The 17,710-nt window shown below is 45.6% G+C and overlaps 1 protein-coding gene across 2 annotated transcripts in view; it reads right to left on the bottom strand.

Annotated features, from left to right (window-relative positions):
* Positions 1 to 17,710, bottom strand: part of MYO7A (myosin VIIA) — a 144,141-nt gene that overhangs the window by 65,987 nt on the left and 60,444 nt on the right. For both annotated transcript variants that reach the window (XM_084841598.1, XM_084841596.1), the window contains 4 exons: positions 9,945 to 10,082; positions 7,438 to 7,596; positions 6,445 to 6,537; positions 1,437 to 1,531 (listed from right to left, as the gene is read on the bottom strand). In XM_084841598.1, the coding sequence (XP_084697724.1) occupies positions 1,437 to 1,531; positions 6,445 to 6,537; positions 7,438 to 7,596; positions 9,945 to 10,082 (485 nt within the window). The remainder of the gene's footprint in view (positions 1 to 1,436; positions 1,532 to 6,444; positions 6,538 to 7,437; positions 7,597 to 9,944; positions 10,083 to 17,710) is intronic.

The following is a 17,710-nucleotide window of genomic DNA, read 5'->3' as shown; positions in this document are numbered from 1 at the left end:
TGTCTTTGGCCCCATCCACCTCTAGAACCTAGCCCCCAATAACTTCTCCAAAGTGGAATTCGGGCTGAAAGAGGTTCTGTACCACAGATATAAAGTGCGGGGAAAACTTGTGTTTGCAAACATGAATATCATACACATGTGTATGGAACATGGATCTGCATTTATAATCCTGTGCCATATATTCATATGAGATTTGTTACTAAAGGCCTGTGACTCCCTGACTTCAATCCGACTGAAAGCCTTTTTTGGTAGTCAAAAAAGGTTTACACAAGGCTGAAGTCTCTGTCAAGCACAAAAGGCCTATTGGTTGTATAATCAAAGTTTTGTTTAGCTGAAGATAATTTTGTTAAGAGAGATTATTCTATCTCTCTTTGCAGACTCTATTGTTGAGAATAAACCAAAAGCTTTCCCTTGATCATGCGTTGAAAAGGCTGTGTTTGGGGAAGGTCTTTCCCCTTAAAACCGGCCTTCCGGCTTATTAAGAAGTCAAGGGTTTTCACTACATCCTTGAGTTAATATGTAAAGATGCGAGTCAGCAGAAAGCATTGTTTGGGCTTCTTGCTCGAGAATATGATACTTATTTGTTGTTTGACTCTTGTTTTCCTGAACTCTGCAAGAAAGGGTCTGTTATCAGATGTTTGAATTAGGTTAAAGTTAACTTCCCTTCAGACATCCAAAACACTCGCTAATAGCATGTTCTGTATGTCAGTTAATAATTTGTTTCTTGCAAACTCAGGTATGTCATTTTAATACGTAACCTGAAAGCTGGCTTTCTTGGCAGTGGTGTTATCGTGGGAGGGCCTGTCTGTAAGCAATCACTAATTGTTTGCTTGCTCTTCCTCTTTTCTGGGATGAAGCCCTCTGAATTTATCTATGTCCGTCTGGCTTTGATAAAGAAGGAAGTCTGTGGCTGCAATTTGGGTAGCTCAAAAGACTCTAATCCAGGGGCAGGCAACCAGATACCTTCCAGATGTTTTGGACTACAGATCCCACCAGTCCCAATCAGCATGGCCAATGGTCAAGGAATAAAACATCTGGAGGGCACCAGGTTGCCTGCCTTAGTCTATAAGAGAATGTACCCCCATGCCTTTTCTGACAACATATACAAGCATTAGGGAGCTAGGGTTGCTGGACTACATCTCCCATCATCCTTAGCCAGAATGGTCAATGGCTCTTGACAGCAAACCTGCCATGGCTTGAGAATACTGGGCTCCCAATACAAACTTACCCAAAGGCAAGGCATAATGCACACATGATGCTCACAGGCAAAAGAGCAATGGATGGTTTCTTAGTCAATATACAGGCTCCCCATCCTCCCTTTTCATACTACAGTTCCCATGTGGCATTTTAAGAATGCGCACACATTCTAGAAAAGAATCAAGCATGTGCAATAAGACGTATTCATGGGAGCTGGCCTCCAAAACCATGCTCCATACCTATCTTTGAATCCACGGACCACTTTCTGGATGAGGATAACTTTGTCCGTGATGGCCTTGTCCCTCTCAATTTCCAGCAGCATGTCATGATGATCCTGTGTAAAAGAGCACAGCAACAAGCCAGTCATTTCTGGATAGATGGCTGAATGGCAGGAAAGAGGCCCAGCAGCCATAACGTGTGCACACCATGAAACCCGTCAATTTTGAATTTCAAAATGAGAAGGGGGAAAAATAGGGATGCCACAAGAAATGGAATAATTTGATTTCTCACAAGTAGGCAGGAGTCAAGCACAACTGGAATGCTCACCACCTCCATCCAATGCCCTTCTCCCCAAGGCAGGATTGGTGTCAAGGGTTGGCCTGGTTGGGCACCTGCTGAGAGCCCACATCCTAGCAGGGGCCTGCTGATAAGAGCCCCCTGGACTTGCTCCTCCTCTCATTCTGGCCCAGACAATGGTGGTGGTGAGGAGGAGCAGTAGATGCCTCGGCCTACTTGGTCCTTGGCTGTCTGCCTGTCAAGCAAGCAAGCGCTAGCAATGATGAGGAAGAGGAAGAGGAGAGGCACCTGGTGAGAATGGCGGTGGGAAGGCAGACTCACCAGGGATGGGGCTCACTGAGGGTGTCTAACCCAAGGGCCCTCAAGAACCTGAAACTGGCACTGCCCCGAGGAAAATGAACTTGAGGCAGGAGAAGGGACAGGCAGCAGCACAGGCCTGATGGGTGCTCTAGCTCACCAGCAGAACACCCATTCCTACCAGAAGGGGATGGGAACTACAAATCCCAGCACCCCTGACAGGAACATGATGCTCTTTGCATCAATTTCTACCAGACAGATGCCTTCCCCCTCCCACTGCACGTGCCCCAGTAAGCTGCATGGGCAGTGAGAAAGGGAGGTAGCGGTAGTGGAGATGGGCACTTCAAATGCCGGTGAGCTTTTTGTGCTCGCTCGCATAGAGTGTGCACAAAACGTCGAGCATAGGGATGTGCAAATCAGCAAAACTCATCAAGGTTTTCCAAATTCCAGCCCAAAGCTCGTTCCAACTCGTGTCCTTATCACATTGCAAGCTGTTTTTCTTTTTGCATGAATGTTCTTGAGTATTTTTGTGCATGTTGTTCCAAAAGTACACACCGATTGTGTGCATTTTTGAAAGCTATGCGTTTCTCTCCCATCAACTGAGTTGTGTTACTTGTGCACATGGTTCAAAAGCATGCATTTTTTCAGGCACATTTTTCATTCTGCAAGCTCAGAAATGTACCAACTTCAGACTACAGCTTGTGTTTGGGTCTGCAGTCAGTTCTAGGTGGTGTGAGACAAATTTCTCAGGCATCCCTAGAATGTTTGGGAATGACAGAATTAACCCTTTATCAGTTCCTGAATTCCAAGACAATGAGAAAACAAGAAAAGGTTGGGCTGTTCTCATCCTTTCATACTTTTGGGGTGTGAAAAAAAAGGGCTTTGGTTATCAAGTTTGTGAAACTGCTCTAAGGATTTTCTTCCTCTGTCCTTAGCCCACTGATATCAAGATTTGTGGTATATAGGTTTGTTGTATCACATGTCTGCAGAGTTGGCCAACTCAGAGCGGCCCTTTTGACCGTCCCATTTCCCCATTTCCTGCTCAGGCATCTGCACTGACCAGATAACACTCTCTAGAATCAAAGACCTGCATGGTTATCTAAGACAGCTTTCCCCCAATCTGGTCCCCTCCAGATGTGTTGGACTACACCTCCTAGAACCCCCCAGCCAGCACGGGAGGTGAAGTCCAACACATCTGGAGGGCACCAAGTTGGGGAAAGCTGATCTAAGAAGTAGATGAGGGGTTTGTTCAAAAATAAGTGCACAGGTTACACTGGAGGGGCGAGAATTTTTTTTAAAAAAACCCAATGTATGGAAGGGGTTTGTTTCTCTGCTTATTTTCTCAGGAACTACGGGATTTCCATGTGGGAAGTGCCTGCTCTCTAGAGAACCATAAAGAGTACCTACAGTAAGCATTGAAACACCCCCACCCCCCAACAAACAAATACGGAAGAGACTGGAAGAAAAAAAAAGAGAACAAAGAGAACAAACACAGCCTACAACACACTATCGGATTCTATATGCATATATAATTCAGCTCCCATTAGCTGATTAAGTGTATTAGTCTGGCTACCAGCTTGGCTTGGTTTAATGGTACATAAAGCTTTCATTTATTAATTGGTGGGAGGTGGGCAATTTTGGTTGGTAGGGCTGAGATGAAAGGGCACCTTTTTAAAGAAATGTTGGCTCTAGCAAATTAGTGTAATGGGGAATGGGGGAAGAAAGCAAATGCAGGATGAATGTGCTTCCTGACAAGTATCTGTACATTTGTTTATTAAACCTGTAAGTAATTTCATACTTCATCAATATCCACAAAATGTATATATATTGCGATGACTGTTTCCCCCTCTTTATTGAACTTTGTAAAAAAGAATATGAACTTAAAGAACACACACAGAAAAGCACAAAGACACAAAATAAAGCACTGCTATATGCACAAAAGCAATGTCTGGACAATGAAAGTAGAATAATGTTGAGGGTATTGTAATATGCACATTGATTTATATTTAACCTTTTTATTGAATAATCAATTTGGTTAATCCACCAGAAAATCCTTCATTGAATCTGCAGCTCTCCCCTAAATTCATCCAACATTTCAAGAGCCTTGTACAGATGCTCAAAATGTGTCAAGATGTATGGGTAAGGTCAGGATCATGCCCTCTGGACCCAGCCACCACCTGGCTAGTGAATCTGGATATCTAGGGCCTTCTGAGTCAGACCAAGGGTTTGCCCTTTGAAGCACTGAAATTCGCAACTCTACAACCCACATTGACAAAATTTGTGATGGGGTCAGTGCCAGCTCCAGGTTTTGGGAGCAAGACACCCTCAATGGGCCCCCTCCCTCAGTGAGTCTACCTTCATACAAACATTATCACCAGCTGCTACTGCTCCTCCTCCTCTTTCTCATCATTGCTCCCAGTTGCGTGCTTGAAAGGCAGACGGCCAGGGAGCAATTAGGCTGTGGCACCTCCTGCTCCTTCTTCTCACTACCTCCATTGCCTGGGCCAGAGCGAGAGGCATGTGAACAAGCAGCTTGCAATGGTGGAGAGGAGGAGCAACTCCAGGAGGCTCTTGCCAGTGGGCCCCTGCTGGGATGTGGGCCTTGGCAGGTGCCCAACCATGCCTACTTTTGACACCAGCTCTGAACAGGGCACTTCTATGCATAGTTAAGGATGCACAGACCCCCCCCCCCCCCATACACACACCTGCCTGAGAAATTTTCCTCCCTGGGAAATCTTCTGCTGGAACCTCCCGAATTGTCTAAAAATGTCACTTTTGATGAAACTCAGTGGCATGTCTAAATATAATTTTTTGTGGATGATCAGCATTTTGAATTAGAATACCATACCAATCCCCTGCTCACTGCTGATCATTCAGCAGTGGGCTAATAGGATCAGTGCTGGGGAATGCTTAAAGAGCCACCATATCAATAAATCTCCATGTATGTCAACAAACGCTTTTCTCAAACAGAATTTCCCCCAAATGGCATTAACATGGCAATTCTGGTTGCTGGGGAAGCGGTGCCTGTAATCACCCTTACACATGCTGAGGCTTTTATAGTGTCTCACCCTTGAAATGATTACCGCCACTACCCCATCCCAGCTATTAAGCTGGTCTTTTTATCATGAGTCGAATGATACATCCTCTTCATCGTGTATAGTGCAAGATACCATTGATGTAAATGCTTGAAAGGGTTCTGTTTTAATTCATCACTATTGACATTCTTCCCTACATTAGCACTTATCCATTGCCAGACCTCACCTGGTAGAACCATTTGCAGGTCCTTCCCCCACTTTAAACATATTTATTTGTTTGTTTCTTTGATTTCTACCAAAAAATAGCGCTCAAGGCACCTTACAGAGACAATTAAAATTGGTTAAGGGCGCAATCCTATGCAGATAGGCGGCCACCTCCGAACTTGGAGGTGACCGCCTATCCAATGCAGGGCAGGAGAAGCGCAGAGGGGATTGTCCCCTCCGCGCTTCAGCTGCCCTGCATTAGCGGCTAGACAGCTGAGTTCAGCTGTCTAGCCACGGGAAGTCAGAGCGGGGGAAGAGGCTGCCAGACAACACATAGGATGTGTCATATCGGCATTTCCGCCCTCCCTGCCCCGGAACGCCCCATTTTCGCCACTCCATGCTCCTCTTCTGAGCATGGAGCACAGGGCTGTTCCATGCTACCTGGGAGGCATGGTGGAAGGGGGGAAGGTTGGTTCTCCAGGAACCGACCTCGGAGCACGGGCTTCGAGGTTGGTTCCCAGAAAACCAGATATCCTATTGCTGTCTAGCCACTGACTAGCGGCCATAGGATTGCTCCCTAAAACAATACATTAAACTACAAGAAAAACTTAACAACTACAGAATAAAAACAGCACCCAACCCAACAGACCTACTTATAGGCCAAAGGTTTTCTTGAATAAAGTAGTCTTTGCCTGCTGGTGAAAGATGACAGGGAGGGAATCTATCTATCTATCTATCTATCTATCTATCTATCTATCTATCTATCTATCTATCTATCATCTTCTGTACATCCTTTAAAAACAAATCAATCTTACCTATCAGACCCTTACTAGAGACAGTTAAACAACACTTCTCAATGGCTGACAATTCCCAAATGGCACCAGATTTACATAAAAGGATGGAAGTGGCATGTCTGAGCTGAAAAAAACCAAACCCTCAACTGCCTGTTGGTTCCTACCCTTCCTTGATCAAAAGTGATCATGGAATTCCCAACTACAAAATCTTGAATGTTACTCAGATTTGCTTCTTCCCATTTAAAGATATCCCCCAGTATCCCTCTTTCATTCATTTGCTCATTATAAACCAGGGACATGCAGGGTGACCATCCTGGGGCAATTGCTCTAGGTATTCACCTGTTACGAGACACTCCCTCCGTTTCTAGACACTCCCTTCAATAATCTAATTGCTACCTTACCTTGAGGAAGATCTTCGTCTTGCCAATCTGCCAATCATCGTCTTTGCCCAATACAGCTTCAGCGATGCGTTGACATGTTCCACGCAGGTCCCCCTAGAAGAAATGGGATGGTGGGACTTTACCATTCGCAGTCATCACAGCTACCCTGTCCTTGATTTGTTAGATGACTCTAGATGCAAATTTTCACCACAGTCCCTGTCATGTAGACTTTCACTGAGTGTGTGTTTGGAAGGAACTACAGCTCCATGGTCAAGCACAGGTTTTGCATGCAGAACCGCAGGCTCAAACCCGGTTAAAAGGATCAGGTCACAGGTGACGGGAAAGACCTTTTTTGCCTGAGACCATGGAGAACTGCTGCCAGTCAGAGTTAGCAGTCTTGATGGGAAAATAGCCTGGCCTGGTATAAGACAGGTTCCTACGTGTGCATGTGGGAAGGGGGAAATTAGTATAAACCCGAACTTTCCAGATCAAATGGAAGCTGGTTTTCTGATATCTAGCAGTGAAAAGAATTTACTAGGGCAGGGATGGGCAACTTTTGGCCCTTCAGTTGTTTTGGCCTAGAACTCCCATCACCCTTCACCATTGGCTATGCTGGCTAGGGCTGATGGGAATTGTAGGTCAAAACATCTGGAGGGCCACAAGTTGCCCACCCCTGTACTAAAGGGAAGCATTACTAACTCTGTTCCATTCCTCCTCCCACCCTGTTTTCTATTTCCCCCCTCCCCCCCCATCCATCAGTCAGTATTCTGTGCCTACTGAACATGCTCAGTCCAAATTGGGCTATTTCTGCGGTTCCTCCTCCTTAGGGATTTTTCCTAAAGATTTTTTATACTTCTGAAAAACTTAGGGTTCCCCAAAGTCTTCTGAGTCCTCTCTCCTGCTGTTTTGGCCACATAAACAACGGCACTCACACCTGAACATTGGACATGGAGAGTATGATGCTATTACAGAGTTGAAGAGTGTTTTTTTAAAGGGGGTAATGAATAATTATACCTGTTTGTATGCTGGTTTCACCCCTGGCATGAGTACTCGGTACCTGTCCACAAACTCCACAAAAGTGTAGCGGATGGGGTAGCCAGCTCTACGGATCCGGATGGTCTCCATCATCCCGGAGTACCTCAGCTGGCGGACGCAGAGCTCCCGGTCGAACAACTGCAGAGAGGAAAGTGGAAAATATTAACACTTTTACCATCTGGATATTGAATTGGTGAAGTTTCACAGTTTCAGTTTTTAAACAATATTTTACAATTAAACTTAAAAGAAAAAAGAACTGGGGATGAATGCCAGATAAGACAATTCTGACATGGGAGAATGGACAGACGTTAAGAAGAGGAACATACAGATACCAGGAGGAGGGGCATTTCTTAATGTATTGTCTGGACATTCCAATATACAGATTTCAGTTGAACATTAGGAGAAATGTCTTGATGCATTGCAATTTGACAATGGAAACAATGACCTAGATGGGTGGTGGACTCTCCATTGCTGGAGTTTACACACCATCTGTTGGAGACACTCTAGTTCTGGGTTTCTTTCTTCCTCTCCCTTGAAGCTAATTGGTGGGAGATTCAGGATAAATAAAAGGAAGTCCTTCTTTACACAGAGCACAGTTAACTATGGAATTCACTTCCACCAGACGTAATGATGGCCACCAATTTTGATGGCTTTAAAAGGGGGTTGGACAAATTCATGGAGGAGAAGGCTAACAATGGCTACTAGTCCTGATGGCAGTATGCTACCTCTAGTATCAGAGGCAGTATGCCTATGTACACCAGTTGCTGGGGAACATGGGCAAGAAGGTGCTGTTGAACTCATGTCTTGCTTCTGGGTTTCCCAGCAGCTGGTTGGCCACTGTTTGAACTAGATGGACCCTTGGTCTGATCCAGCTCTTCTTATGGTTCTTCTTATGTCCTATAAGGCCCCCTCCAAATCTATGATTCTAAAGCCTCCAATGGTGACTTCAGAACCACTGTGTCACGCTGCCTCCAGTGACTGCTATCTGCTTTTAAACAAGTTGTCCAACACAGTGGTGCCAAAAACAATTTGTCCCAGGAAGATTCCCTTACTAATAACACAGACACCTGGATAAAAACAAAATCTGCTTCCTTTGTATCTACAAAGCATGATGCTCCTGTACTTTTTTTTTTTTTAAGCTTAACGGTAAATGTAACAGGCACTGCTCTTTCCCCTCTTTTTTTGGTTTCCTGAAATCCTGTTTCCTGTCACTATCAGCCTTTGCTCCTTTCTGACCTCAGGCAGAGAATGATCTCCCAGAACAAATGTTTTTCTTCTACTGTCTACTTACACAGCCAATTTCCTATTTTAGTACCATTTCTTTATTTGCTCTGCATTTTTAACATTTAAGAGGTTTGGTCATAACATGATACAATGGGCTAAGCAAAGTATTGTAGCCCATGGATAGCTGTCGAACAGGGAAATATTCTACTCCGGAGCAGATATTACACACTGCTTTTGGGGGGAACGTTTGGGGCAGCATAAAAAAATTACCCTACTACCAGCTACTCAGTCTTTTTAGGCATCTCTGGAATGGATTACAGAATCCATTTCACCTTGAGTAATCTACTCTGAATTACTAAGTTTGGGCCAAGCAGAATGGATCCAACCTACCCTTCAACAAAATATTACAGAATGGAACCAAGTGGTTTTCCCACCCATCTTTAATGTAAAAGTAATGTAACCTATGTCTCTAATGTTCTTGATCTGTAAATTTCTTGATCTGGAGAAGAGAAGATTAAGAACTGATATGGGATGTGAACTTAGGTCTGGCGATCCATTCGCTTGACCACACTGGTCTCTCACAGATGACTGAAAAGATCTCAGTCTATCTTGCCTATCTCTTCCGGTCCATGTCAATTTAACATGTATTCCTCCCTAAATCCACTCCTTCCCATTTCTGCATCAATCTGCAATAATTTTTTCCTAGAAGATATATATTTTTCTTTAAATGCACAGAAGCATTTACACAAATGTATTTTTTCACAAAACATGCATTATTAGGGTATGCACTTTATCCTAAAACATGCATTTGGCTACAGTTTTTGAACTGAGAAAAGAATCGCAAAATTCGGGGAACTGCAAAAACCAAAGAATAACTCCATTCTGGTCTGGGTATTAGTCTGGGAAGAGGGAATCCAGTTGGTTCCTTTAAAAATGCAGACTGAATAAAATCCTTGCGCATCCCTTGTGGACAGAATGTAGTGCAAAGATATCACAGTAAATATTCATACCACATATTGTTGGGGGTGAAAAGTTAAGGAAGGCCTCACTCTCTGAAGGGGAACATGGCAAAACACCCTCTGCTCCCATGGAGATTCAAAACTAATCATTCTTTGTTCCTTCTGAGTGCAACGCTAATGGGAGTTAGAAGCAAGGGAAAAGGGTACTCACATGGCAGATCCCAAGGCATTGCAGCAAGATCTAGAGCCTGCCTCTATAAAAACCACTTTCGCCAGAATAAGGAACATCGACATGCAGCTTACCATGGGCTTCTTGTACTCGTTGGGTTTGATGCAACGGACAAAGAAAGGCTGACAGACGCTGAGGGTTCTCATCAACAGCTCCAGAGAACGCTTGAACTGGCTGCTGAGAGTCGGGGAACGCTTCCTGGTCTCAGCCCCCTGGAAAAAGACCGGCACCGTGACAGATCAGGGTCAGGAAATGAGAAGATAACACAAACAGCAGCAGAGTGTTTCCCACTCCAGCTGGGTCATACAGAATGCTCTCTACAGAGGAAGCTGCCTTATATCTGGGCTATTTCTCCTTCTGGACCATATGCTACCTGATCCTTCTAACCTGGGGACTGAACCTGGGACCTTCTCGGTATGTGAATTTGAGCTCTGGTGCCTGTCTACAATTTGTGCTGCCTCAGGGGCAGTATTATTAAGAGTGGGGTGGGGTCCTGGGTGGCACGTTTGGACTTTTATGCTCGACAACAGAGCGGCAGCAGCTGAACCATCCATAAAAAGGTAAAGGTAAAGGTGTCCCCAACCAGTCGTGTCCGACCCCCGTTTCTAAGCCGAAGAGCCAGCGCTGTCCGAAGACGCTTCCGTGGTCATGTGGCTGGCATGACTGAACACCAAGGTGCACGGAACGCTGTTACCTTTCCCGCCGAGGGGGTACCTATTTATCTACTTGCAATTTCTTGCTTTCGAACTGCTAGGTTGGCAGGAGCTGGGACTGAAGACGGGAGCTCACTCCATCATGCGGCACTCGGGTCTCGAACTGCTGTCCTGCCGACCTTCCGGTCTGCAGTTCAGTGTCTTAACCACTAAGCCACCGTGGCCCCATAATGACGTGTTATTTTCTAATTTTATGAAGCCCACGAAGGACTTGAACCCTACATACTTTGGACTGGCACTAACTTCCTGCTTATGTTTCAACACAAATGTTAAGGTCAGCTGACAGCACCCTCTTAGCCACACCATTCATACACTAAATCCATATCATGGGAGCATCATTTTTGGAATTTCCCTCCATTTAGAACAGGGTTGGGGAACTTCCAGCCCACGGGGCTCATGGGGCCTGCAGGGGATCCCTATCTGGCCCAGCAGTTTCTTCCCCTCACCCTGCGCCCTCTGCCAAAGAGGGAAAAGCTCTTATCTCTGATAAGCAGCTGATCGGAGATAAAAGCATTACCCTTCTTCGCACTGAAATAGGCTCCCTTTCTCAGTACTTAGAAAGGGAAAACATTTATCTCTGATCAGCTGCTGATAGGAAATAAGCAGGGCAGAGGGGCTAGGTGATTCAGACCTGCTTCCTTCTCAGCCTTGCCCTGCAGAGATTTGTCCTGCTTACTTCTGAGTAGTCCTGCAGTGGCTTGCCCTGCTTACTTGTGAATAGACATGATGCTCATGCTTATAACTGAGTAAATGTTCAGAGGTGTGGTGTTTGGGCTGCTATTTGAAAGTGCTGCTGAGTGATTCAGTCCGGCTTACTTCTGAGTAGACATGCAGAGGACTGTCCTGCTTATTTGTGAGTAGACATGCTATTCATGCTTACTTCTGAGTCGACATGCTTCCTACTATAAATTAGTGACAGTGGAATATGGGGTCATTGGGTTGTGGTTTTTTTTTTTATATATTTCAGTCCTGCCCACTTTTGCCTTTGGCCCCATCCACCATTGGAATTCAGCCCCCAAGAGTGTCTTCAAAATGCAATCTGGCCCTCAGGCTGAAAAATGTTCCTGCCCCCGCCTTAGAACGCAATAATTGCCTTGCAGGAGCAGACCAAGGATCCATTTAGCCAATCATTATGCTGGATCTAGCTGCACTTTTAATCTCCCACAATGCTCCTGATCTAGCATCACCTGGATACTTCCTTTAGAGTTTTGACTGGTTCTGACTGAAACCTGGAGCAGATCACTGCCCCACTGACATCAGAGTTACCAGCCTCCACTGGCTCATGCTGTTGTCACCAGAGCCAGGTAAGTCCTCCAGGGAACGCACTGATAGAGGATGGGGGCCCAAGAGAGGACATCTTGCCCAGGCCCCCCGTAAACCTCGAGCCAGTCCTGATGGCCTCCCTCTGTTGCTTGTCTTTTTCATCTGGTATTCACACAAGTAAATTCTGTGGGCTAAAATACATGCCATGCTAAATGCATCATTAGCAGCTACGTTAGTTTTTTAAAAAATTAATAGCAGGTGCAGGATGTGCGTGTGGTTTTTCTCAGGACTAAAAAGCACAGGGAGGAGAGGTTTAACCCTCAGAACCTCAGGCCAAATCCAGCCCACCTGGTTTTTTTATGTGTGCATTCCCCCTGCCCCCCTTCCGAAAGGTTGAAATGCTCTCCTAAGGCTTCATCACTGGTAGTGAGAGTTTTAAGATAAAATATCCTGGTGTTTTTTGACTTTTGGCTCCCCTCGTTTTGCCTTTGGCTCAGCCAAAGATGATGATATATATTCGTTCCTGTGTAGCAGTCACATTTTCCCTCATATGTAGAACTGCTGCAGTTTGGCAACTCTCCATCTTGCTGGCTGAATGATTTAACTCCTATAAATAATCTATACAGGTCTGGGACTGTGGGCAGCAATGACGCCAATGATATCATGAGTCACCACAGCCCAATGTGTTCCGCACAGGTTTTTGGCCTTGCTGCTGAAACAGCCCACCTCACACCAGGCAAGCATTTATGAGTTCTGTTTATGCGGGATAGCCATGTAGGGTAGCCAATTATTTATAGGGATATCAGAGAAATCCGCCATGGATGGATTTGAATCTAATTAATCCGGCCTCTGGAGTCCATGGCGGAAAGGATCCCTTACCTTCGCCTCCCCGCGGAATCCTCCCTGGCCGGATCCTCCCCACCGGTGGTTCCAGAGCACCAGCGATACAGCCGCCATTGCCGTGCCGTATTGCTGGCTGAGGCTGACTCTGGACACAAATGGCATCCACTATGCCATTTGCGGCCGTAAGGGTCTTAGATTAGGCTAGCCTATCATGTGAAAAACCACAGACACAAATGGTGTAGCAGACGCCATTTGCGGCCGTAAAGCCCTTAGTTTAAGCTAAATGCAGCCATTTACGGCTGCATTTAGCTTAATCTAAGAGCTTTACGGCTGCAAATGTCGTCTGCTATGCCATTTGCATCCGGAGTCAGCCTCAGCCAGAGATATGGCACGGCAATGGCGGCAGTATTGCTGGCGCTCCGGAGTCAGCCGGTGGCTCCGCGGAATCACCGTGGAGCAGAGCCAGCCAGCAAGGATTCCGGGGGGAAGGACGGATCGCCTCCCCCCGCAGGCGGATTCCCTCCCAGAGCAGCAGGTAGGGAATCCACCCATCCCTAATTATTTACTCATTGCCAGGAAGAGGAAATGCATCACCAAACAAAAAGAGGGCAAGAGTGGACTGAGATTTGCATGACATTTGCTATGTTGATTTATATGTAGAGATGCAAAATTTAGAACTTATAAAGAGAAATACATTACATCTCACCTTAGCGGGAAAGACTGTGACCAGGCAACCTGAGAGCTGGCTCAGTCTGCTATCCAGATGCGAAGCATGGATGGATCCATTTATTTATTTATTTATTTAGGGTGCAATCCTATGGGGATAGTCGGCTACCTCAAAACTCGAAGGCAACTTACTATCCAATGCAGGGTGGGCGGAGCGCGGAGGGGATCTTCTCCTCCACACTCTGGCCACCTTGCATTTGTGCCTAGATGGCCAATTTCAGCTGTCTAGCTGGGTCGCCTTGGAGCAGGGGGTGGGGAGGCTGGACGGTGCACAGGAAGCGTCATAACAGCGCTTCTGCCGTCCCCTGCCCTCCGCTCCACCAAGAATGCCCCCCTTTCCCCTGCTCCATGCTGCTCTTACGAGTGCGGAGCTGGGGGCAAACGGCACTGCCTATGAGGCGGCAGGGGCGGGGAAGCGGTTTTCTGGGAAGCGACCTTGGAGCACTGGCTCTGAGCTCAGTTCCCAGAAAACAAAAAATGCTATGGACATAGGACTGCGCCCTTCTTTATTTATTACATTTCTATACCACCCAATAGCCAAAACTCTCTTCTTACAGTTCTTTACTTTTAACCCAGACTTGGTCTGGGCAGCTCTTCCAATAGAGGACACCTTCAAACAGAGGACTGTCCTTTGTAAGGTAGAACACCTGGCCACCCTAGCAGAATGTTAGGACAACTGGGTACATTTCCAACAAAACAGCAGGATAATAAGAATAAAAAATAAGGCCTTGGGCTTTCCAGGTTTTCAGAAAGATATACATTTCATGGATAGGAAGCCTCATGCTGCATTGCAGAGTCTCAGAGGCCAAAAACACCATTAAATCAGATGTCCCATTGTAAGGAAGAATCTCCCTTCCTCCAAGATAAACCCACATAGTCCAGACAAAATGTTAAGTGCACCATACTAATCGCTCCATAACTGCACATACCTCCAGATCGCTCAAGCAAGTGAGCCAAGCCTTTTTAGGGAATGGCAGAAATGTCCAAAATAACTAACCAATGTGACTTGGGACTTAAATTCCCTTTCCAGTTCCATATAAACAGCCAGAATCCCTGAGAAAAAGCCATTCAATAAGCTTTCCCAAGGAAAATGTTACTGGAAGTTAGGTACATCCCCTTAAACATCCTGCCTCTTGCTGTGTCTGTCCCAAATGCCCACAGGAAGAAACAATATAACAAAACAGCCCATCATTGCCTGCTGGACATAAAATAAGAAATAATGAATGGAAATTTTTTGACTTGAAGAACTATCTAAATATGCCAGGGGTGGGGAACCTCAGGTAAGGATGCTGGAGAAACTGGAGACGGACTAAAATGAGCTCAGATTTCTAAGAATCCAGTCTGCGGAATCCACTGCGGAGTGACCCCCTCAGGCCACATGGAGTCTGTGGACTTTCGGAATTTTTTTACTTTCCCAAAGATTTCCGCATATTTCTTCGTAGGAAAATACACAAATTTCTGCTGACGAAAAGCTGAACGGAATGGGACACAATACACTAAATGTTATGTACTGAGGTAAATTATGTAAATTGTTAGGAAACTTCTAACGTAATTATTTGCGTATTTTCCACATGACGAAAAAAATTTGCATCCCTCTGTGAGGGGACGATGGAACAAAAGGTGCCTGATGGAACAAAAGGTGCCTCACGAACCGCGAAACACAAACGGAGCAGATTTTATACAGGCCGTACATCCCTATTCCTTGGGTCTCAATCCTGCCTTCTGGGGTTGCCCACAAGGCCCCGCTGCTTTCCCCAGGGCCTATCTCTTTCCACCAACAACCAATTGTTTGGTGCTTTCCTGGCTATTGTGCAGTTTTTCCCCCCATCCTAAAAGATTATAATGCCTCTCCTAAGGCTTAGCTACTGGCAGGAAGAGCTTTAAACTAAAATAAGCTGGTATTTTTAGCCCTGCCCCTGTGGCCTTTTGCTCTACCCACCACTAGAATGTGGCCTGCAAGAACTTCTCTGAAACAGAACTCCTACCTTGGCCTGAAAGAGTTTTTCCATCCTGACATATATTGAAGAACAGCTGGACATAATAAGAGGAGGGCTCCCCGCCGCCCGCTGGGAAATAGTGTCTGTATTTCTCAATGTTTGCTTCTTCTGGACTGGCTGAACAGGACTGTTCTGAACTGTTTGGTAGTAAATGCTGTTTCTAAAATTCTGCAAGTTCAATTTTTAAAGTAAATAAATATTGCCAGTTGTCTAGAGCCTATAGGATAAAGTGGGGAATAAACAGGTGGGTGCGGGGACATAGGCTTTACCTGACTTCAGTGAACTTTATTTAAATTTACATTGATAGAAATATCACATAGGAACCTAAGTGTTCAGTTAATAGTTTATAGGAGGAAGCCGTTCTGATTGACACTCAAAAAAGAGGAAGCGCCACAGAGTAGCTGCCATTTTAGTACAATGTAAGAGGTGTGTGTCAATCAGCAAAGCACCTTTGTTTTCCCATACCCAGACTCTTCTATGTAGAATTTAATACAATTTTCAGTGGAAAATTGCACCCATTCTACGGAGTAGGCTCCAAGTGCCTTACAGAAGATATCCAGGAAGCCATGAGACACCTTTAACATTTAAGCCAAGTATTTTTGGTGGTTGAGGATAACCAAAACTTATTTTAGCAATTTGCTTACTTCACTTCCTAACCCCCGCTACCACCAAGATTACAGAGGGGTAAATAGTAGAACATTGGCAAGGTGGGAGGCAACCAACCAGTGGAGGCTGGTGGCTCCAATGTCAGTGGGGCAGTGAATCCGCTCCGGGTTTCAGTCAGAACCAGACAGAACTCTAAAGGAGCTCTCCAAGGTGCGGATTCACCACCCCACTGACATCAGAGCCACCAATCTCTACTGGTTGCCCTTATGTTCTACTTGTGAGTTTCCCACAGGCAGGTGGTTGGCCGCTGTGTGAACAGAATGCTGGACTACATTGGTCTGATCCACTGTGGCTCTTCTTACGTTCTTAAATGCCTTTCCTATAGCTTACTTAAAAAGATCTTTAAAGAAAAAAAAATCCTTGAACTTAGAAAACCAGCATGTCAAGGAAAGGACCAAGCCTGAACCCTGCTCACTGATGTTTGTTGTTGTTGTTGTTCAGTCGTTCAGTCGTGTCCGACTCTTCGTGACCCCATGGACCATAGCACGCCAGGCCTTCTTAATCTGGTACTAAAAAGGGTTAACAAAAAGTAAAGATGGCTGATTCAATCTGGGAGAGGCCTACAAGAAGAGCCCCTAGAAGACCTCAGACTCGTAACCAGCTTTATATTCCAGACTCTTGACCCCTGGGCGAGAAGACCGTGAAGTTTGATTCTGTACTAAATGATGTTATTTCACTAACTGAGACTCTAACTGAGATTTTGCAGAACTGTTTTTGAAGAAGGGGGGGAAAATGCAGCTGTCTTTACAAGCGGCTTCACAGAGCTTGCTCAAGGCCACGATGTGCTGGCAGAGTGTCTAAATGAGATGAACAGCAGAACTCAGCATGCTCAGATGCCTACTGAGAGGAGGAAGAGTACTGTTTTGACTTCTTGTGGTATACACCTGCCGATGAGAGAATGTCCCTGCTCGATGCTAGTTGGGCGGGGAAGCCCTGAGCACGAGCAACAACTGGGAGGAGGTGTTCAGGCGGATATGACCAAAAATGGCCAAGGATGACAGGGAGTTCAAAGAAGATATACCGGGGAGAAATGCGTCAATCAAGATAACATACCCAGATGGTAGACTTTGGGTCATATGTTGGGACATTTCAAAGTAGCCCATTTGTAATGGTGCCAGGCACGTTCCCCAGACACATGAAATTATGGTAGATGGGACACCTTGTTTCTGATTGGTGAGCAAATGCTCTAACCACGTGCACCCCATTTCCTATTGGAGGCTGATTGTCTCATTGCTCCTTAGGCCCCACCTTTGACCAGAGCAGGGGGATAAAAGCCCAGGGAATGGGCGCTCTGGGGTTGTGCTTTTTGTTCCTGCTGCTTCTCCACTTCCCTCTTTCTGCCATGCCACCAGACCCACGGATTTAGGTAACTATGGACCTCTTTAGACTCTTAGACTTTGGGACTTAGAATGATTTCTGAGTTTGGGACTTAGAGTTATTTCTGAGTTTGGGACTTGGAGGTTATATCTGAGGAGGGGATTTGGAATCCCATCTTCAGAGGTGACAACTCCCAAGTCTTGAGTTTTCTGTTCACTCCAACTCCTTCCTCTATTCTTCCTATGCCTAGAGGAACTTAGTAATGCTTCAGCATAAGTTTCTGTATTCAAGTAAGAAGCAGGAAGAGGTCATGGG

The sequence above is a fragment of the Heloderma suspectum genome, chromosome 3 (assembly GCF_057233095.1).
Source record: "Heloderma suspectum isolate Gila_16-S chromosome 3, 16-S_ref, whole genome shotgun sequence".
Classification (NCBI taxonomy): Eukaryota; Metazoa; Chordata; class Lepidosauria; order Squamata; family Helodermatidae; genus Heloderma; species Heloderma suspectum.
Note: the sequence above shows the minus strand (reverse complement) of the source record. Positions and strands in the feature narration are given on the sequence as shown.